General features: G+C 55.0%; 1 protein-coding gene across 1 annotated transcript in view; it reads left to right on the forward strand.

The window, feature by feature from the left end:
- EVI5L (ecotropic viral integration site 5 like) overlaps positions 1–17,319 on the forward strand; it is a 78,952-nt gene extending 61,633 nt beyond the window's left edge. Inside the window, exons 14-19 of the mRNA XM_026661370.2 lie at positions 1,596–1,736; positions 5,855–6,013; positions 7,768–7,914; positions 8,962–9,057; positions 9,270–9,365; positions 14,015–17,319. Of these exons, the coding sequence (XP_026517155.1) occupies positions 1,596–1,736; positions 5,855–6,013; positions 7,768–7,914; positions 8,962–9,057; positions 9,270–9,365; positions 14,015–14,338 (963 nt within the window). The 3' untranslated portion in view covers positions 14,339–17,319. The remainder of the gene's footprint in view (positions 1–1,595; positions 1,737–5,854; positions 6,014–7,767; positions 7,915–8,961; positions 9,058–9,269; positions 9,366–14,014) is intronic.
- Positions 17,320–21,519: the final 4,200 nt, after the last annotated feature.

The following is a 21,519-nucleotide window of genomic DNA, read 5'->3' on the forward strand; positions in this document are numbered from 1 at the left end:
GGAACCTAGTGACACTTGAGGTGGTTATGATTAGTGGCATGAGAAGAGATTACTATGAGCCATGGAGCTGCTAGGAGTATTGAGCCCAGGCAGATGAAGGGGATGACTGTGATTGTCTTCTAATGTGATATGAACCCCAGGGTTCATGGTGGGTGCAGGACCCCTGGCCCCCCAGCACTAGTTCAGAAGAGATGAACTCGCAATCACCAAACGTTACCCTGACTCCCCCCCTCGCGCTTCCCCGGCAGCTGCCAGCATGTGATTTCTGCTCCAGCAGAGGTGTGATAACACCTCATCTGATTGCTTTCCTGCTGAGCGTGGGGGCAGTGTCTGAAACCCACTGGAAGCCTCCCCCTGCCTGTGCTGTGTGTGTGAATCACTCAGCAGTCACAGAGCTCCTGGCTTTGTCTGCACTGGCAGCCAGAGCTCCGCCGCTGTAAATAGGTGCAGCTCTATTGACTCCCATGGAGCAGCGCTGATTTATACCAGCCAGGGATCTGCCCCTGGGATTTCAGCCACGGGTTCAAACCCAGCATAAAGATTGTTTCCACCAGCACAGCTCACCCTTGTGTAAAACCAAGATCAGCTGCACCAGTTCAAACCAGGTCTGCCCTTGTGATCCGCACTGGTGCAGCTTCTGCAGGGCTGAAACCACAGTGTAGACTCAGCTCACTGCTCCCTAGCGTGTTATAGAAAAGCCACTCGGTTGGCCACCCTTTCCAATAGTGCCCAAGGGCTGATGAGAGTTCAGAGGGGCGCTGCTTGGGCTGTGCCTTTTTTCTTCTATAGCTGGGGGTTTGCAGAGCGTGCTCGGCCCTGCTGCAGTTGTTCTAGTCAAGAAGTGGGTGTAAACGTGAGCCCCTTCTTGCTACCCAGGCTGGCTTGTCCCTTTACAGCAGTGGGGCTGTACGGACTCCAGTGGAATTCCACCATTGTGAGCAGAGAGCCAGACCCCAGGTCTCCGCCCCTGCTCTGATCTCCCCACTTTGTGCTGCTCCGGACAAATCCCAGGAGACAACATCTCCAGGGGAGTGAGCCAGAGCCTGTCCCATCTCCTGACCTGTAAGCCAGTGCTCTGGCTTCTCTAGAACAGCCACCGTGTTGGGGACTGCGCTTCCAGCAGGGTCAGGTCCAAACATGGCTATCTCTAGATGGGACCAGGTTGTGTCCCCACCATGCCAGGGCTAGAGCTGCCCATTAGGCCATGCTACTGTCCCTTTGTGTCGGGAGATCCCACCAGTAGGAAGCTTGGAGCCACCTGGGATTCCTTCTTTGCCCTCTGCTAACAGCCGGGGTGGGAGTGGGGCCTGCTGAACTGCTGAATATCAGGGGGTGAGGGTGGCCTTGGGGTCTCAGGGAGCTGCTTCCAGGAGCTAGCTGGGGGTCACCCAGAGTAGCATGTCACTCTGCACCCCTTCCAAAGGCTCCAACCCTAGCCCCAGATTATCTGAGTGTGGGGCTGTGGAGCTCGTTCCCTGCCCGTGCCCACAGAGCCTGGATGTGGAAAGGTGGGCAGCACAGTGCAGTGGTCAGAGCAGAGAAGCCTGTGCTGCTGAGGTCCCAGTCTGACTCCCTCTGCCCCCACCTCCCTGCAGAAGAACAGCTCGCTGCCCGACGAGAACAACGTGGCCCGTTTGCAGGAGGAGCTCAAGGCATTGAAGGTACGCGAGGTGGCAGCGCTGACCTCACTCAAGGAGCTACAGCTGCAGGTGAAGGATCTCAACGACAGCTGGCAGGTAAAGCCCCCTTCCCCGTCGGCTCCACTCACCACCGGGCCAGCTACCCATCCCCGACCCCAGCACATGGGCAGAGACAACCCCCCTCCAGAGATACATCTAATTAGCGATTATCTTTGAGAACTCATGGAGGACAGGGGAGGTCTCAGAGGACAGGAGAAGGGCTAACACAGTACCTATCTTTAAAAGGGGAACACAGAGGACCCAGGGAATGATAGAACACTGTAACTTTGGGAACCTGGAAAGATACTGGAATAAACTATTAATTTGTTAGCACCTAAAGGATAATAGGGTAATAAGTAATAACCAACCAATGGTGCCAAACCAACCTAATTTCCTTCTTTGACAAGGTTACTGGCCTAGTAGATGCAGGAAAGCTGTAGACATGATATTGTGATGGGTTAGACCCCCCCTTTGGGATGTCACCTGATGTACTGGGGTCTTACTGAGCCCCTCCTGCTCCACCAGCCTGGATTTCCTCTCCTTGTTTTGCTGAATGAGGCTATCCGGCCTCTTGCAGCGCGCGTGTGCGCATGCACACACACACATGCCGACTGAAGTCAGCTCTGTGTGAGAGGATTCACCCACCACTCACGTGCATGCCCCTTTTGGGGGAATAAACCCAAAATAATACTATCTTGCGCTGAAGATTGCCTACTGTCTGGCAGGCATTCCCCCAAGTACACGCGTAGTTGTAATTGTTACATAGTCAATATTCCTAACTTCAGATACAGAAATGATACGTGCATACAAATTGGATAATCACATTCAGTAGATCATAATCTTTCCAATGATACCTCACATGAGCCATCTTGCATAAAGTATATCTTAGTCATGCCGTATTCGTATCATAACCATATTTCTATGAAGAATATGGGGTGTAACGTCACAGAAATATCTTGATTTTAGTAAGGCTTTTGACAATCTCACAAGGCATTCTTATGCCTAAGGAAATGTGGTCTAGATGAAATTGCTATAAGGTGGATGCACAAGTGGTTGAAAGACTGTAACTCAGAGTAGTTATCAAAAGTTCACTGTCAAACTGGGAAGGAAAAATCAAATACATAAATACAAGGTACAAAATACCTGGCTAGGTGGTGGTACTGCTGAAACAGTCCTGGGGTTCTAGTGGATCACAAACTGAATGTGAGCCAGCAATGACTTTGAGGACCTCAGTGACTCAGCCAGAGGTTCGGGGTCTATTCCGGGAGTGGACGGGTGAGGTTCTGTGGCCTGCAATATACAGGAGATCATAGGTGCTGACTTTTAGTTGTGCCAGTGGGTGCCCCGTCCTGGCTCCGCCCCCTTCCCCAAGGCTCCGCCCCCACTCCACCTCTTCCTGCTCCCGCTCTGCCCCATCCCGCTACACCGCCCTGAACGCCTCCTGCCTGCCAACCCCCGCCCCTAAATGCCTCCCACCTGCCACTCACTCCTTTCTGCCTCCTGCTGCCTTAAGGGTGAGTTGTATGGGCTTGAGGGGTGGGTGCTCTGCCAGTTTTGGGGGGAGGCTATTTTCAGCATATTTAAACACTTTCATTCTAGTTATTGAATGTGTGTCTATCATTGGTATCTCCCCTTCCTGATGTTTCCCACTTCTTGCTCTCCACCTGTGTCCCTTTTCCCAGCTCGCTCGCTCGCTCTCTCTGCTCCCCACCTCCAGGTGGCTCTGTTTAGCGCCTACTCCCTCCCAGGCACTCAGAGCAGCTCTGTCTCCCCCCCAACCCCACCCCCTGCGGCCAGCCCAGAAACTGCCCACCCTGAGACCGAGAGAGAAATTTAATTCAACAGCCCAGCATAGACATGGCTCATTCATCCATCCTGCTATGTGGCTGCTGTGTCGCTCCAGCTCCTCCCAGTCCCCAGGGCTGCAGCTCGCTCCTGACTCCCTCACACACTTTGCAACTTTTGTGGGCGGGGAGCCACTGGTGGGACCATGGCCAAAGGCGGGGGTGGGGTTGCTTCCTCCTTCGGGCTGCAGCAGCCCAGCACCCTGAAGCAAGAGGAGCTCAGGTGTCCCAAGCTGAAGCAAGGCAGCGTCTCCCGACTTGAAGCTGATACAGGGGGATGGATGCAATGGAAGGAATTCCCTGGGAGCTGGAGGCGGGGGGTGTGGCTCCAGGGGAAGGAAATCCATCCTTCCTGATGCGGGGAGACACTGATCTGGAGGGGAGGGGGATAAACTTCCTCTCTGGGAGGAAAAGCCCCTCAAGCAGGCTTGATCTGGGCTGGGAGGGGAGACAGCTTTGAGCTGGGCAAGCGTTACTTTCCCAGGCATGAGAGCCGGCCATGGAGAAGAGCCCGTGGGGAGGATGGGGCTAGACGTACTGGTGGTGTATTGCCCCTCCTGTCCCTCCACACACTGGGGAAGGGATGCGGAGTCCCGGGACCTGTGTCAGAACCGTAGGGTTTGGGAACTCTCAGAGCCCGCATGGGAGGGGTCGGGGCACAGGCAGGGTCCGGGCTGTGGGAGGCTGCTCATTTGCACCTGGGGCTGCAGTGAAGAGCCCCTCTCACCTTTGGCACAGGGAGGGGGCAAGCTGCTGGCGCCAGCCCAAATTCGCTCATCAGACACAAGGGCAAACTTTTCTTAAAGGAGCCATGTCCTTTGGTTTGTCCCCCTGCCCAGTACTAAGGGGGTCCACAGCTGGTTTCTCCTGGCTGGAGGGGGGCACAGGTCCTGGGCGAGACACCAGGGTGGTATGAGAATGGCTGGCTCAGTCCTCAAAAAAAACCCCAGCCTGTACTCGCCCCAGCAGCCCCCTGTGGCCAGCCGAGAAGCTGCCCGCCCATCTCCCCCTAGCTCCCTGCCAAGAAGCTGCCCACCCCTCCACAGCTTGCCTAGAAGCTGCTGTGCCCTGGCTGCTTCTCCCCCTAGCCCAGCTCCCTCTGCCCTGAAAATTAAAAGGACTCACACCTGCCTGCAGTGGGAGGTGGGAGCCCGCTGGGAGCTTTAGCAGCCACAGGTGAAACAGCTGATAGGCTGGGACTTCGTGCCAAACAGCCGATTGGCCGCAGCCAGCCAAAGACCTGATGGGGGCTGCTGCGCATGCTAAATAGCTGATTGGCAGTTGCCAACAGCTGATCTTCCGGGTGGGTGCTAAGCACCCGCTAATTTTTTTCCGTGGGTGCTCCAGCCCCGGAGCACCTACGGAGTCGGTGCCTATGCAGGAGGTCAGACTAGATGATCATGATGGTCCCTTCTGGCCTTAAAGTCTATGAGTCTACTCTGAGTCTAATGTGATGCAGTTATGAAAACAGCTCTCATCATTCTGGGGTGTACTAACAGCAGAGTTGTATATAAGACTTGGGAGGTAATTGGCCCCTTCTGCTCAGCACCTGTGAGGCCTCAGCTGGAGTCCCGTGTCCCAGTTTGGGGCATCACATTTCAAGAAAGGTGTGGACAAATTGGAGAGATTTCAGGGAGACCAACAAATAATCAAAGGTTTAGAAAACCTCACCTGTGAGGAAAGGTTGAAAAACTGGGCATGTTTAATCTTGAGAAAAGAAGGCTGGGGTGCGGGACCTGATAACCATTTCCTTTCCCAGGACCCATGCTTAGGCCAGTCCCTTTTGGGTCTCTTCATACCCAGCCCTGCTGCCCACAAACTCATCTGCCAGCCAGCCTGCACACCACAGATCTTCAGGCTTTCTGTCCACTGACCACATTTTAAGCTCATAGGGACAGATCTCATAAAGTTTTTCCAACCCAACCAGCATGGTGAGCCCTGCACCCTTACCCCATTTGTGGAGATATTCTCCCATCCAGATGCTGGCTTTCATTTAGGTCACACCCTCGGTCTTTTGCACACCCCAAAACCTTTTCCTATAAGCCTCAGGTCAATTCACACTTAAGCAGCAAAGCCATATTGATTAGGTCCTAGACCCCAGTGTCAACCCCGTCCATCTGGCTGCACGCCTCTATGGCTTTGGGACTGGCAGTGCAGCGATCAGGACCTGACCTCATGGGAGTGCAGTGGGGCTGAACAAGGCTTGGGAAGCGCTGTGGGACCCTGGTTGGAGAGGCCCATGCAGGCGAGAAGCAGGGAGCTCCGCAGGTTGGTGTGTGAATCCTGACATGGGGGGGCACATTCACCCTGTGCACCCCTCCACTCCCCTAGGCTCATCTGTCGCGGACAGGCGGGCGCTGGAAGGAGTCCCCCCGCAAGAACACCATGAATGACCTCCAGGATGAGCTGATGACCATCCGCCTGCGGGAGGCCCAGGCCCAGGCCGACCTCCGTGAGCTGCGGCAGAGGCTGGTGGAGCTTGAAACCCAGGTGAGGCAGTTGGCAGGGCGACGAGCCAGCTGGGTCTGGAGCGTTCCCATGGGAGATGGCCACACAATCCCGACATACCCCCGGGCGAGGACCCCTGACAGCAGGGAACAGTGGGGAGAGGGGTGGGGTTGGAGTGTAGTTGTGTGGGTAATGGGTGTGGGGGGAAGCATGCAAGTAAGGAGGCGGGGGTGTTGTGGATGAATAAGGGGGGCTGCAATTGAAGGTGGGATGTGTGTGGGGCATGTGCTGTGTATAGAGAGGGGGATGTGGGAAGGGTGTGTGGGTGGTGTGTAGGGAGGGGGATGTGGGGGGCATGGGCAGTGCGTACAGAGGGAGATGTGGGTGAGGCAGAGGGAGGGGGATGTGGGTGGGGCATGGGCGGAGTAAAGGGGATGTGGGAGGGATGTAGGGAGGGGATGTGGATGGGGCATAGGGAGGGGGATTTAGGCGGGGCCTGGGCGGGGCATAGGGAAGGGTTATGTGGGCAGTGCGTAGGCGGGACGTAGGGATGAGGATGTGGGCAGTGCATAGGGAGGGGGGATGTGGGCACTGTGTAGGCAGGGGGATGTGGGTGGGGCATGGGTGGTGCGTATGGAGGGGGGTGTGGGCGGTGCGTAGGGAGGCGGTGGGGCATGTACTGTGTATTGGAGGGGAATGTGTATCTTGTGTTGGGGGAGTGCGGGGCGTGTACAGTGTATTGGGGTGGGGGCATGTACAGTGTGGTTGTGTGCAGGGCGTGCACAGTGTGTTGGGAAGTGGGTGGGTATGTGCGTATGTACAGTGTGTTTGGCTTGGGAGGTGCATACAGTGTGTTTGGATTGGGAGGTGTGTACAGTGTGTTGGGGGTGTGGATGTGTGCGGGGCGCGTACAGTGTGTTGGGGGGGGTGAATTTTGCAGGGCATGAGCAGCGTGTTGGAGTATATGGGCATGTGTAGTGTGTTGGCGAGTGTGTGTGTGTGGTGTATATTGAGGGTTGTTGTGTGCACATGGATTGCAATCCTGGAGTGTGGCCGTACTGGGGGGTGCACTAGGGGGTGGCTGTTTGGAGTGGGTGCACTGGGTGACTGTCAGAAGCCGGGGCTGGACAATGATGGATCACTTGCTAATTGCCCTGTTCTGTTCCTTCCCCGTGAAGCATCTGGCACCAGTCACTGCTGGCAGACAGGCCACTGGGCTAGATGGACCATTGGGCTGACTCAGTATGGTCGTACTTATGGGGATGGGAGTGCAGTTGGTGTTGGAGGTGTCTGCAGGGGATGTGGATGTGTATTGTGTGTGCATGGAGCGTGGGTGTGCATTGTGTAGGGGTGCAGTTGGGGTGGATGTTTGCAGGCTGGGAGTGTGGGTGTGGTGGGTATTTGGGAGGCTAGGGGAGTGGGGGTGGGAATGAGGATGCAGTAGAGGTGTAGTTGTGGGGCGTATTGAGTGGCGGGTGCTGCTATACAGTGGGGGGACGCAGTTGTGAGGAGTGGGTGTGTATTGCATGTGCATGGAGATCAGTTATGGAGCATGGGTGTGTATTCTGTGGGGGTGCAGTTAGAGGATGTGGGTGTTTGCAGGGTGGGAGTGGGGGGTGCAGTTGGGGATGAGGGGGTGCATTGGGCGTTTACACACACGCACACACACATTGGGGGTGCACGCACCTAGCCGTGGAAGCCGTAGGGCTGGAACCCCATGTGTGCTGCGAGTGGGCATGGTGGAATGGCCTGTCCCCTGAGCTCTATTCCCTGTCTGTCTCCCCCCGGCACCCCAGGATCAGATTCACAGTAATCTGCTGAACCGGACGGAGCAGGAGTGCCTAGGGCTGCAGGAGAAGCTGCAATACCTCACTGCCCAGAACAAAGGGCTGCAGACGCAGCTGAGTGAGACCAAGCGCAAGCATGCGGAGTCCGAGTGCAAGGTGAGTGCCAGGCTGGAGGGCGTAGGGCCGTCCTTACCCATAGGCAAAGTACGCAGCTGCGTAGGGCATCAGGAAACTTGGGGCACCAAATTTCCAGGTGCCCTGCACAGCTGCGTGCTGCTCCAGCCCCTTCCCGGCTCTTCCCCAGGCCCCCCGCCCCAGACCCACCTCTTCCCACCCCTGCTCCGCCCCTTCCCGCCCCTGAGGACTGCAGCAGGGCCGGGCCTGCACTCACCAGCGGCGGGAAGTGCAGGGACCTGGCCCCAGCTGTGCCGCCAGTGAGTGCTGAGGGGTGGTTCCCCCCTGCCCCCCAAGCCAGCCCACCCCCACGGAGGCATGGGCCCCCCCCCCGATTCCGCCCCCCACCCGCGGGGGGGCTGCATAGGGCCCCAGAATAGCTAGGGACGGACCTGGGGGGCGGCCACAGCAATGCAGTGGGGATGGCCTGCTCAAGCCCAGGAAACTGTCCCCTGTGGTGCCCTGCCCCGCCCTGCCCCAGCCAACTCTGCTCTGCTTGGCACTGGGTGAAATTCACCTGGCTGCTTTTCAGGGCTAGGTGGCAAGAAGCCAGCACTGTCAGCCTCCAGGTGTGGCCTCCAGACAGGGACTCTAACAGCAGCTGGTGCAGAAATCCTCTCCCCAGACCTGGGATTCACAGCCCCCGATGTGCTGACTCAGGAACCCCTCCTGCTCTGGGGATGAGCTTTGGGGGGCAGAGATCAGGTGGCCCACAACTGGGCTTCCCTACCTGTTTTGAACACACCACCACCTGTGTAGACCTGGACCCAGCAGGACAGACATGGTCACAGTGCAGCCCGTATGCAGGTGGAAGGGGCTGTACCCCAAGCTAATGCAGATGAATTTCCAGGCAGCAGAATCTGGGTGGTTTCTGAAGCTCTGACACACGTTGGGGGTTCGTGGTGTCTTCAGCAGGGGCATGGCATATCCTCGAGCTGGGTCTTGGCAGATTTTAACCCTCCCCTTGCTGAGTCCTGTTGTTCCCCCTGCTGTTGCGCTGGCACTAACACCATGTGTTTGACACCACAGAGCAAAGAGGAGGTGATGGCGGTGCGGCTGCGGGAGGCCGACAGCATGGCAGCCGTGGCAGAGATGCGGCAGCGGATCGCTGAGCTGGAGATCCAGGTGAGGGGAAATAACCAGCTCACCCAGGCATGTATATCTGTGTGAGCACAAAAACCACACTCCTGCTCCAGGGCCTATCCTGATCCCAGCTGGGGATCAGGAAGGGATCTCTGAGTGAGATGGGAAAGGGAAACGGTTGTTGCCTTGGCATCCCTGCTCTCTGTTCCCAGTCGCCTTTGGACCAAGCCTGATTCTCTCCCCACTCCCCACAGAGGGAAGAAGGGATGATCCAGGGCCAGCTGAACAACTCTGACTCCTCCCAGTACATCCGGGAGCTCAAGGACCAGATTGATGAGCTCAAGGCTGAGGTGAGTGCAGTCCCCACCTCGAGTGCTGTGTCCATTATGGGGGCAGGGAGCGACTTATCAGGCTCCCCCTTGGCCAGGGTCCTGCCAGGCCATCTTGGTCCCCTGTGCCCGAGTTTAGACCTTGGGGTGAATAGCAGTGTCCTTCTTGCAGGATCCCTGAAACCACTTTCCGAATGGGGAATGCCAGACTCAGCTTCCTTCCAGTTGATCCCTCCTCAGCACGGAGGGTAAATCCAGATCCAGGCTTTTGGGCTGGCCCACAGGAAGTTGGGCTGTTGGCAAATTTTTGAACTGGATCGAGCTCTGGATTTGGGGCCGTTGAGACCTGGGCTCTTGTCTGCAGCCCATCTCTAGTTGCAACCCGTATTATCACGACTCTCCTCTGTCTCTGCCTCATTGTTTGCGTATGTAAGGCACCAATCCCATAGACCACTCAGCCCTCAGTGCTACGTAGCACAAAGCTTTGGAAGGGCCAGGGAAAGGCAGTGCCCTCAGCTCAGACCTGTCCTTGCAAGCGCCCTCTCTGCTGCTGACTTCTGGCTGCTGATCCCCATCTATAAGACATGGGCGTAGTTTGGGAAGGGCATAGGGGGCGTGGCCCCCCAAACTGCAAGCCAGGTGCAGAATTTGGCCCCCACGCACGGTCCCGTTGGCCTGGCTGGAACTGTCCTCCCAAATATGCATTTATGTCAAACTATGCCTATGTTGTGAGAGCTAGGACTAGGATGGCACAGTGGTTAGGAACTCGGGGGACCTGTGTTCAATTCCCTGCTCTGCCACAGACTCCCTGGGTGACTTCGGGTAAGTTGCTTAGTCGCTCTGTGCCTCAGTTTCCTTGTTTGTACAGTGGGGATGATAGCCCTGCCCCGCCTGACAGTGGTGGTGTTAGGATAAATGCATTAAAGTGCATGAGATGCTCAGATACTACAGTGCTGGGGCCATAGAAGAAGTGATATACCCATCCCACATCCCCAGTCCTGTGTAGCAGAGCCAGTAGCTGGCGGCTGTTTGTTCACCTCCGCAGCCTCTACAGGTGGCTGGACACATCTCCTTCCCCATGAAAAGCCTTTGGCTTCATGAGAAAAGGAGGTGAGGGGCCGCAGTGAGGCTGTCGCTGCTGCAGTGGATGGGGCAGAGCATTCACTGGCATGCCCTGATAGAGGACGGGGTGGACATGTCATCGCGCAGATGGTGGGGTTTGAAGGTCCTTGGCGCTGGGCTGTGGAGAGCGATCAGAATCCAGAGGGGTGGGGGGAAGAATCATAGAATCTTAGTATTAGGATTGGAAGAGACCTCAGGAGGTCATCTAGTCCAATCCCCTGCTCAAAGCCGGACCAACCCCAACTAAATCATCCCAGACAAGGCTTTGTCAAGCCGGGCCTTAAAAACGTCTAAGGATGGAGATTCCACCAGTTCCTAGGTAACCCATTCCAGTGCTTCATCACCCTCCTAGTGAAATAGTGTTTCCTAATATCCAACCTAGACCTCCCCCACTGCAACTTGAGACCATTGCTCCTTGTTCTGTCATCTGCCACAACTGAGAACAGCCGAGCTCCATCCTCTTTGGAACCCCGCTTCAGATAGTTGAAGGCTGCTATCAAATCCCCCCTCATTCTTCTCTTCTGCAGACTAAATAACCCCAGTTCCCTCAGCCTCTCCTTGTAAGTCATGTGTCCCAGCCCCCTAATAATTTTCGTTGCCCTCCGCTGAACTCTCTCCAATTTGTCCACATCCCTTCTGTAGTGGGGGAACCAAAACTGGACGCAGTACTCCAGGTGTGGCCTCATCAGTGCCGAATAGAGGGGAATAATCACTTCCCTCTATCTGCTGGCAATGCTCCTACTAAATACAGCCCAATATGCTGTTGGCCTTCTTGGCAACAAAGGCACACTGCTGACTCATATCCAGCTTCTCATCCACTGTAATCCCCAGGTCCTTTTCTGCTGAACTGCTGCTTAGCCAGTCGGTCCCCAGCCTCTGGCGGTGCATGGGATTCTTCCTTCCTAAGTGCAGGACTCTGCACTTGTCCTTGTTGAACCTCGTCAGATTTCTTTTGGCCCAATCCTCCAATTTCTCTAGGTCATTCTGTATCCTATCCCTACCCTCCAGCGTATCTACCTCTCTCCCCAGCTTAGTGTCATCTGCGAATTTGCTGAGAGTGCAATTCATCCCATCATCCAGATCATTAATAAAGATGTTGAACAAAACCAGCCCCAGGACCGATCCCTGGGGCACTCCGCTTGATACCAGCTGCCAACTAGACATTGAGCCATTGATCACTACCCGTTGAGCCCGACAATCTAGCCAGTTTTCTATCCACCTTATAGTCCATTCATCTAATCCGTACTTCTTTAACTTGCTGGCAAGAATACTGTGGGAGACCGTATCAAAAGCTTTGCTAAAGTCAAGATATATCACATCCACCACTTTCCCCATATCCACAGAGCCAGTTATCTCATCATAGAAGGTAATCAGGTTGGTCAGGCATGACCAGCCCTTGGTGAATCCATGTTGACTGTTCCTGATCACCTTCCTCTCCTCCAAGTGCTTCAAAATGGATTCCTTGAGGACCTGGTCCATGATTTTGCCAGGGACTGAAGTGAGGCTGACTGGTCTGTAGTTCCCCGGGTTCTCTTTCTTCCCTTTTTTAAATATGGGCACTATATTTGCCTTTTTCCAATTGTCTGGGACCTCCCCCGATCGCCACAAATATTCAAAGATAATGGCCAATGGCTCTGCAATCACATCAGCCAACTCCCTCAGCACCCTTGGATGCATTAGATCTGGACCCATGGACTTGTGCATGTCCAGCTTTTCGAAATAGTCCTTAACCTGTTCTTTCACCACTGAGGGCTGCTCACCTCCTCCCCATATTGTGCTGCCCAGTGCAGCAGTCTGGGGACTGACCTTGTCTGTGAAGACCGAGGCAAAAAAAGCATGGAGTACTTCAGCTTTTTCCACATCATCTGTCACTAAGTTGCCTCCCCTGTTCATTAAGGGTTCCATACTTTCCCTGAGCACCTTCTTCTTGCTAACATACCTGTAGAAACCCTTCTTGTTACCCTTCACACCCCTTGCTAGCTGCAACTTCAGTTGTGCCTTGGCTTTCCTGATTACACCCCTGCATGCTCTAGCAATATTTTTATACTCCTCCCTAGTCATCTGTCCAAATTTCCACTTCTTGTAAGCTTCCTGTTTGAGTTTAAGCTCACCAAAGATTTCACTGTTAAACCAGGCTGGTTGAAGACAGTGTATATTAGCTCCCGGGACTCTCATACTAGTATCTTTGTGGCAGACCACAGCCCCCTACGCATAGTAACGTCGAGTTGAGGAACAGCCTATGACTAAGGCTTCCAAGTCACTGATTTCCAGGGGAGCTGATAGAGATCAGAGGTATGCTTCTGAGTCAGCCAGCCAGCACCTTCAACAACACCCAGGACAAGCCCAGATGGGGAGCTGGGCTCAGTAGAAACTCTAGCAGCTGCTCTGTCACGCACAGATTTTGGTAGGCTGGAGTCTGACAGTGCCTGGTATGATGGGTCCCCAATCTCAGGCAGGGTTTGGCAGCACCCAACACGACCAGGCCCCTGTCTCAGGCAGGGACCCCAGTCTTGCTTGGGGTCCATGCAGTGCCCAGCACAGTGGGACCCTGGCTCTGGTTGAGGCCTCTAGATGCTACCATAATTCAAACAACCCTGATGTCTCCTGTCTCCTAGTCTGATGCCTCACCTGCTGGGCCATGCTCGCTGTCTGTCTGAGTTCTCTGATTCTCCGTTAACCTGTGATGGACTGCTCTGGTGCCATGAGGCCTAAAGGCTTTTGGGATTCACTGCTTGGGGAAGCCTGTCTGTCACAGTGTCACCCGGTGTGATGCTTTGTACACTGAATTCCCAGGTGACAGAGGTCGCCAGACTGCATTGGGCCAGATCCTCAGCTGGTGTAAATTTCTGTAGCCCCATTGACTCCAGTATAGCAATGCTGATTTAAACCAGGTGAGGATCTGGTCCACTGACTCCCATAGAGCTCTGCCCATTTACACCAGCTGGGGATCTGAGTCAGAGCACTTTGGAAAGAGGAATGAATTCAGCCCCACAACCCCACCCTGGGAGGTGGGACAGCATTATTAACCCCTGAACAGACAGGGAAACTGAGGCACAGAGCGGGCATGTGACTTGCCCAAGGTTGTGCAGAGCCAAGAAATTCTCTCAGTTGAATTTCTCAGCCACAAGATCGGCTCTGTGGGTAAGCAGCCATCCTCCATCAGCCATCCTCCTCTGTCCCATACTGGGGAGCTGTGTCTGCCCTATGCTGCGTGGGGCTCTCTGCTCCTCCCACTCCCCAGAGCTCCCTTTGCCCCATACCGGGAGGGGCTGTCTCTGCTCCCCCTCCCCACAAGCTCCCTCTACCCCACACTGGGAAGAGGTAATCTCCATTAATGTAACCCAGTCAGCCCTCTGCTCCCCCCTTGAGGGAACTGTCTGTACACCCTTTTGTCTCTGGGGGATTAGACTGCCAGATCCCCCAGTGTATTTCTGAGCTCCATCGTGCCCTGCCCCTCCCCCTCCAGGCCAGACAGGCAGGGCTAGAGAGGGTGCATGCGCCAGCCCTGTCACTTCTGTTCCTCACCTCCGGTTCCCTGTGCCCTCCAGATCCGGCTGATGAAGGGCCAGAAGCCCTTCGAGGACTCCATGGGCTTTGATGGCATCCACATTGTGAGCCACCTGGCGGTGGACGAGGACTCGCTGCACTCCTCAGATGAGGAGCTGCTGACCAACCCCATGGTGGTGGGCGCGCTGCAGGACGTGCTATACCCACTCTCACCCTGCAATGCCCGCTTCCTGCGGGGCATGGAGAGCTCTGGCAAGGAGAGTGACGGCTCCACGGACAGTGAGCCCGAGGACCCCACCTCCACCACGGAGGCTGACGGCGAGATGGAGCCGCAGATCATCTTCGGAGAGACCCTCAGCAAGTGAGAGGAGATGCCGATGCCAGGGGGATCCCCCCCTCCACCAAACGGGCACTGAGCGCACAGCCTGGAGAGAAGAGACTCCTCTCCTTGGTGCTCTCAGTAGCAGCAGGTGGGGGAGATCATAGACCCAACACGATAGCTGGGCTCAGAGAGCATTGCACGTCCGCTGCCATGCGGGGACAGCTCTCCAGCCGGCCTGTGTTATACAGAACCTGTACTTTGATTGTTGTCTGCACTGCCTTTCTCCTGCTCTGTCATCACCAGTAGTTACACTCCGACTCCATTGAGTAACCCTCATTCGCCCCACCCCGCCCCTAATGCCTCCTTCCTGTATTGCCCTCCCCCAAAAGTTTGCACACTTGAGAACTCAGCTCAATGTCATCGTGAGCAGGGGTGGAAGTGGCAAGGCCGCTGGATATCTGGGCCCAATGACCATCCACCGAGTCTGAGCACCCTTGGGCAACTGGCCAACAAACCATTTCCCTCCCCTCCACACTCAGAGGGCGGGAAGTTGGGTCCCTCTTCCTTTTATTTAAATGTGTGTCCCCGATGATCCCGAGAGCATCTGCTCGGAGAGGGGAGAGTTGGAGGCCTTCATATCCCTATTCCCAAGAGAGCTCTCCCCAGGATGGGAAGGGCCCGGTGCGGGGGATTCTGGATCGAGGAGCCTGCTTGGTTACATGAGAGATTATATTTTATTTTTGTTCTCCAGATGTTATTTATTTAAACTGTTATGATGCCAACTGGGCTCCCCTCGGAGAGCTCCACACTAAGCTTTAAGTTCTAGGAAATTACACTGACATTGTGTCATAAGGGAATCTGGGAGCAGCGTTCTGCCCTGCTGCCTTCCTGTCCTCCATCCGTAAGGGAGCTGTGCTCTCAATCTCCTGCACCGTTACGTTCTCCAGAAGGTGTTGTAACTGTTGCCTTTCTCTTCTGCTCCACATGGCAAACTGCAGGGTTTCCAACCTCCCTGTCTGGAGAGGGCTATGTGGAAACAAATCCCCTAGGAGAACCTTTCTTACTCTACCCAGAGAGCCACCTGAAATCTCGTATCCCGACCAAGATCTGTCTGGTGCACAGCAAAGGTGCCCGGTAAGCAGGAGCGGTTTGGGGAGGAGCATAGAGAGAAGTCCCCAGCTGGGAATCATCTGGAGGACGTTTGTTTCTATGCATGATGGGGCTTCACCTCCCTCAGCCAGCCTGGCCTGTGTTCCTCTGAACTGGCTCTCCCAGCTCTGCAGCTGGCACCAAGTTTCCATAGCCCTGTGAGATGCCCTCCAGTCCACCAGAGCAGTAAGGAGATTTGGAGCGATGGATGGACAGCATGCACAGCCCAGCAAGCCCTGGTCAGATGATGGAAATGCCCGCTCCTTGGAGTGGCCCTTAGTAGAGAACTCAGCTCCTAATCAGAGAGAAACCCAAGCTACTTATCTCCAAATGGGCCACCCTGGGCCAGAATTGCTGAACCATTCACCACTTCAAAGCCTGCCCTGGTGATCAGGCAGCAGGTGAAGCAGCTTCCTTGGGATGGAGCCAGTCTGCAAACGTGATCCTCGTTGAAGGAATTATCCAATAAAGCGCTGCCTGTGGTGCTCCCACCCTGGCTAGCGGCATCATTCTTGGCAGCAGTGCCCATCTAGTATCATTTCTGTGGAAGAGCCGGCCAGGCCCACCACCACAGCCCTTCACCCAAAGAGCTTTGCTTGCAGTCAGCAAGCCAGCTCCTCAGCTGGTGCAAATGCCCAGAGCTCTGCTGCAGTAAATGGCACTACATTGATCTACACCAGCGCAGGAGCTAGTCTGTTTTGTCTACAGCTCTGACTCCTAATTTCCAGTGTGTGAGGGGACATGTCTGGCTCTGCTTCCCTCACTACAAAACGGTCCAGATTGCGCTTCCATTTGTTTGTGACAGAGTCCGAGTATTGCATCACTTCCTGCTTCGGGGCTTTACATCACTTCCTGGTGGTGGAGAGATGCCATAGAGCTGCAAGCACCTGAGGCTGTCGTGTTGGTTCATTTCCACCCCCTCTGTGCAGCAGCAACACAGCTCCATTCTAATACCCCTTCGGAGAGCACAGATGGAAATGAAAGGCGAGATCTCCAGGACTGGCTGCTCCTAGCGGGGATGGAAGATCTCGGGTGGCTGGGATAAAGGCTGAATTTCCCAGGCACCTGGATGGCAAACGAAGGGAGTGGGGCTCAGGACCAGAGTTCACGTGGTGCTGGGACATGGCGGGAGGGCCCTTTTGGGGCCATTGTCATGTCTGTGGGAGAGACTGATGCTGCTAGGCACCAGTGGCTGCTTTGAAACCTTGAGCGCATGGGATGCTTTGTTGCCCATTGGCTGTTCTATTTATGGAGAGCACCGGCCATCGAGAGCAGCCTGCGCACAGACCTGCTCGGGCAGAGAGAAGAGCGATGGAAGGGGTGTGGAGCTGGCTGGATCCATCAGTCCCTGCGGAGATTATCTGGCTGGCTCTCTTATGGACTTGAGTTTTATTTCCTCTGGCCCTTTCTTTCTTTCCATCCTGCCCCTGCTTTACACCCTCCTCGTATTTCCCTTCTGCTCTCTGAATTCAGTAAACCCGGACATCCAGCAGCTGAGGAAAACCCATTCCCATGGGTGGCTTTGCCTGATTTCCTCTGCGGCCGATTGCAAACGTCACTTTCAATAGACTACACCTCCAACCCTCCCCTGCCAACAGGTATTTCCATAGCTCTCCCCTTCCCCGCTGGTGTATTAAGTTCACTCGGTCTGTTTCCAAAGGAGGGGTGCCTTGGACCTCCCAGCTTGACAGAACCTTCCCCCATATCCTAAACCTTCCCCTTCTGAGATGGAAAACAACAGCCCCAGTGGACTGAGCCCCTCACCGTTCCACCACGTCACTGGACTGGAGTATTATGTACACTTCTATAAATATGCCTGGGAGAGGCTTTGGTTGGGTATTTATAATCTGTATATTTTAATATATATATTATATATATATACATGCTGCACTGTATTGCCAAATTCTTGTGATCCCCCTTCCCCCCCTCCGAGAGCAGCAGCATCCCACACGAGCTGAGGGTGATTCACATGCAGGCCTTTCTCTGCCATCGCCTTTCGCTCCAGGTGCCACTTCCCTGTGCTGTTTACACCAGAAGATGGCTGGTGAATCCATTGGCTGGTTACGGAGCTGGTCATGCGCCGCCGCCTCGTTTTATTTATTCTGTACAGCGCCAGCCGAGGACTAGCAGCTTCAGAGAGCGGCCTGAAGGCACAAACCCTTCTGGAAATAAGGGATTGATTTGGAGCTCCTTCCCCCATTGATTTCAGTGGAGTTGCTTTAGATGAACGCTGGGATAACAGATCAGCATCTGTCCCATAGGGCCAAGTCCTTCCTGAACTCGGCGTTTACCTGGGCCTTACCCCGTCAAGGGGCTGAGAGCTTTGCCTAAGGAAAGGCTTTGGCATTTGGCTCCTATTAAAGGACTCTGCAATACTGTTCCTAAGGGCACGTCTTCACTACCCGCCGAATCGGCGGGTAGCAATCGATCTATTGGGGATCGACTTATCGCACCTAGTGAAGACGCGATAAAATCGATCCCCGATGGCTCTTCCGTCGACTCCGGAAATCCATCGCGGCAAGAGGCGGAAGCGGAGTCGACGGCGGCGCGGCAGCGGTAGCGGTCGACTCGCCGCCGTACTCACAGCCAGGTAAGTCGACCTAAAATACGCCACTTGAGCTATTCCCATAGCTGAAGTTGGGTATCTTAGGGCGACCCCCCCCCCCCCCCCCCCGCCCCGTAGTGTAGACCTAGCCTAAGTACTGCAGCTGGGAGCAGTGCTGGGGCCACAGCTGGAGGATACCGTGCTACATCTACTACGGAGAGCAATGTGTTTACACCAGCTAGGGATTTAGCCCATTGGCTCCAGCAGAGTGACACTAATTTCCACCAACTGGAGATCTGGCCCTCAGTCCTTAGGCAAAACATGTCTTTAAAATCAGTGGGAGCTTCTAGAGTAGGTCCTGAGTAAATCCTTCCTGGCCTCTGGCTTTGGCTCTTTGACTTCGCTGGGAATTTTGCTTTAGTCAGGATCAGGCCCTTATTTTCACACCCTTTCCGAGAGGACGGTCCCCTCGGGCGGGTTTATCACGTTCCAGCAGAGACTTCGCATGTTGCACCTTGCGATTGGGCGTGGCCCTGCTGGAGGGAGCAGACACTAGCCCTGCTCTGCTGGGCTAGAATCCTGTCCCCACTTAGACCCACACAGTGGTTTCAGTGGGATCACACTGGAGTCAGTAATGGCAGAATCTGGGGTGCAGAACGAGTGGGCCTTTCCTCCTGCATGCCCACGTCCACAGCTGCACACTGAGCAATAAGGTGTTCAGGACCTGCCCACCGCCACCCCCATAAGGAATCAGCTCTCAGGGAGACCCAGACCCTCCCTAGGACATCATCCTGACCACAGAGGTGCTGGGCCATGAGGAAGGGGGGGAGGGGTAACATCCTTCCCCCTGGAGATCACCCCAGGAGGTGGCATGAGCTGACTGCCAGTTTAGCACCCCTTCTTCTTGCTCAACTGGTGGGGGAGGGGCTCTTCGATAGGGCGCTGCCTGCAGCCCACAGGAGGTCCCTGGTTCAAGTCAGCATTGCAGCAACCTGCATGAACAGAGGGCCAGATTCTGCCAGTGCTGACTCTCGTGCAATGCCACTGAAATGGGTGGGACTGTGTGGGTGTAACCACAGGCTGGATTCCAGCCCAGCAGAGTCTGCTGCCTACAGCAGGCCACTGGGTTACTCCTTGACTGCCCTCCCCCCGGGGCTGGACCTGGAGAAGAACTGCAAGGCGTGGCTGGCCACCCGCGTTCCGCCCCCATTGCTGTCGGTCAGATGGCGTGGCAGCATGGGCTTACAAATGACAAAGCTGGGCACTGTGGGGTGACTTGGTGGGAAGGCTCTGGGTGGCTTTCCATCCACCATAGACAGGACCAGTTCAGCTGCAGGTTCCTTCCCAGGCGCTCCGTGCAAGCGGGGCATCGGGGTCTCAGGCAGCTCTTCTGCGTGGATTAGTGGTGCAAGTTCAAGGCATCGGAGAAAGGGTTTTTTAAAGGCTCCCATTGCCTGCATGGCAGTTTGCCCGATTAAGGATGTGTTGCTATCGCCTCCATGACAAGGACAGAGCCTGTAAATCCCACCTGCAGTGCTGGCTACTATGGCACATGGAAGGGTTTGGATCATGACTAAAGCAAACTGAACTGAGTTTAGAAGGGAAAATCCACCGCCTCCCCCACTCCCTGCGGCTCTGGCGAGGTTCATTCTCGAGCTACTCATGTTGGGGGTTTTGGTTTGGTTTTGTTTTTTCCTGTATGATTTTTGAGTAGCAACTAAAACAAGGTGCCTAAAGTTGACCTGCTCTGTGCTCTGTAGTAGGCTGCAGCCGCATAGCTCCGAGAAGGCAGCATCCAGGACAGCAGGGCGCGCCTGCTTGGTGACACTCATGCATGCCCCTCCCCTCCCTGGCAATAGCATAAGTACAGCTCATCACGCCATGGGCAAACCTCAGCCAGACCTTTCCCCCTTCACTCTAGCTGCCCCTAACCTGGCAGCTTTGGTCCCCTCACTGCTTCTTCAACTGTCTGCCCACTGCAAGAATCCATCTTCCTCTGACGTAGCTGGGACTGGCCAGTTGTAGACAGGCCTGGGTAGACTATTAGGTTGATCCACTCTGGCAAGCCCTTTGTTTAGCACAGCCAGGGCTGTGGGGCAGGCTGCAGGCAGCGCCGATGAGAATGCATAGGTAGGGAGTGGGTGCTGAGTAGCTGTTGGGGGCTTCACCTGAATTCTGTCCATTAGGGAGGGAGAGGCATGGCCTAGTGGGTCGATTCTGCGACTGGGAGCCCAAGGTCTCCTGTGTTCCAATCCCAGCTCTGACTCCAGATCGTGCAATGCAAGTCATTTCTTTCTCCTTTCTGCCTCAGTTTCCAAATCTAGTGTCAGGATGGTTAACTAGTTATGTTTGTGGAATGTGCTGGATGCAATATTATTAGGTGTATTATCACAGTGCCCAGGGGCCTTAACTGAGATCAGGGCTGCAGGGTGCTGCACAGACACACGTAGTAGGAGAGAGCCCCTGCTCCAAAGAGCTTACAGTCTAGAGGGAAACTGAGACCCAGAGAAGGGAAGGAACTTGCCCAGGGTCACCCCATAGGGAAGTTCAGAGTGGGCTTTAAATTGCTACTACTTGATTGAGTTCGGGACTCAGAGAGAAACGGAGAAGGGGGAGCAAAATTAGACCCTGAAAGTTCAGCTTGGACTCTCCCAAATTTTGGGGCACTTGGAGCTAGGGCTTGGGTTCAAACCCACCTCTAGGAAACACATTTTGTGAAACCCCCGAAGTTGGGGAAGCTTCAACATTTAAGAGCAAAAATGTCAGAGTTTCTACAACTCAAGATCTCCTGCCTGTCCATCTTGTGCCATTAGCCTGCTCTTTAATAGAGGCTGTAAAGCCACTGTGCTGTTGGGGCATTAACAGCTCCCACACAGCCCCCTTCAGTTCTGTCCCACTTCTTAGTGGACAGTCCCACAGAGGGCAGACCCAGAGAGAAAAGGCCCACAGAGTGACCAGGACCAGCCAGGATCTGTGTCCTAGGACTCAGCTGCCACATGGATTGACACAGGTTCAGTCTCCCCACCTGGCTGCCAGAGAAGAGTGAATAGCTAGAACCTCTCCATGCCCATCCCCATGCTGAGCAAGGAGCAGTGCAGATGGGGGCCGAATGAGAGACCCTGGAGGCCAGGAAGCAGAGAGCGTAGAAGATTGAATGGAGGAGATCATAAGGAGTTACAGATTCCAAGGACAGAGGGGACCATTGTGATCAGCTAGTCTGACCACTGGATAACAGGCCAGAGACCTGCCCCCAATAATTCCTAGAGCAGAGCTTTGAGAAAAACATCCCGCGTTGCTTTAAAAATGATCTGTGATGGAGAATCCACCATGACCCTGGTAAATGGTTCCAATAGCTCCAACTGGGAAGCAGGGGAAACCCCCAGGACAGGTGAGGTTAGACTAGGGGATGTTGGCCTGTACTATGACACAGAGGGATCGCTCACCCACTATGGATCAGCAATCACGGGACCGATCCCCAGCTGCTGTGAATCAGCATCGCTCCATAGGAGTCAATGGGCCAGATCCCCAGC

This window comes from Terrapene carolina, unplaced genomic scaffold (assembly GCF_002925995.2).
Source record: "Terrapene carolina triunguis isolate 2854851 unplaced genomic scaffold, T_m_triunguis-2.0 Scaffold1054, whole genome shotgun sequence".
NCBI lineage: Eukaryota > Metazoa > Chordata > Testudines > Emydidae > Terrapene > Terrapene triunguis.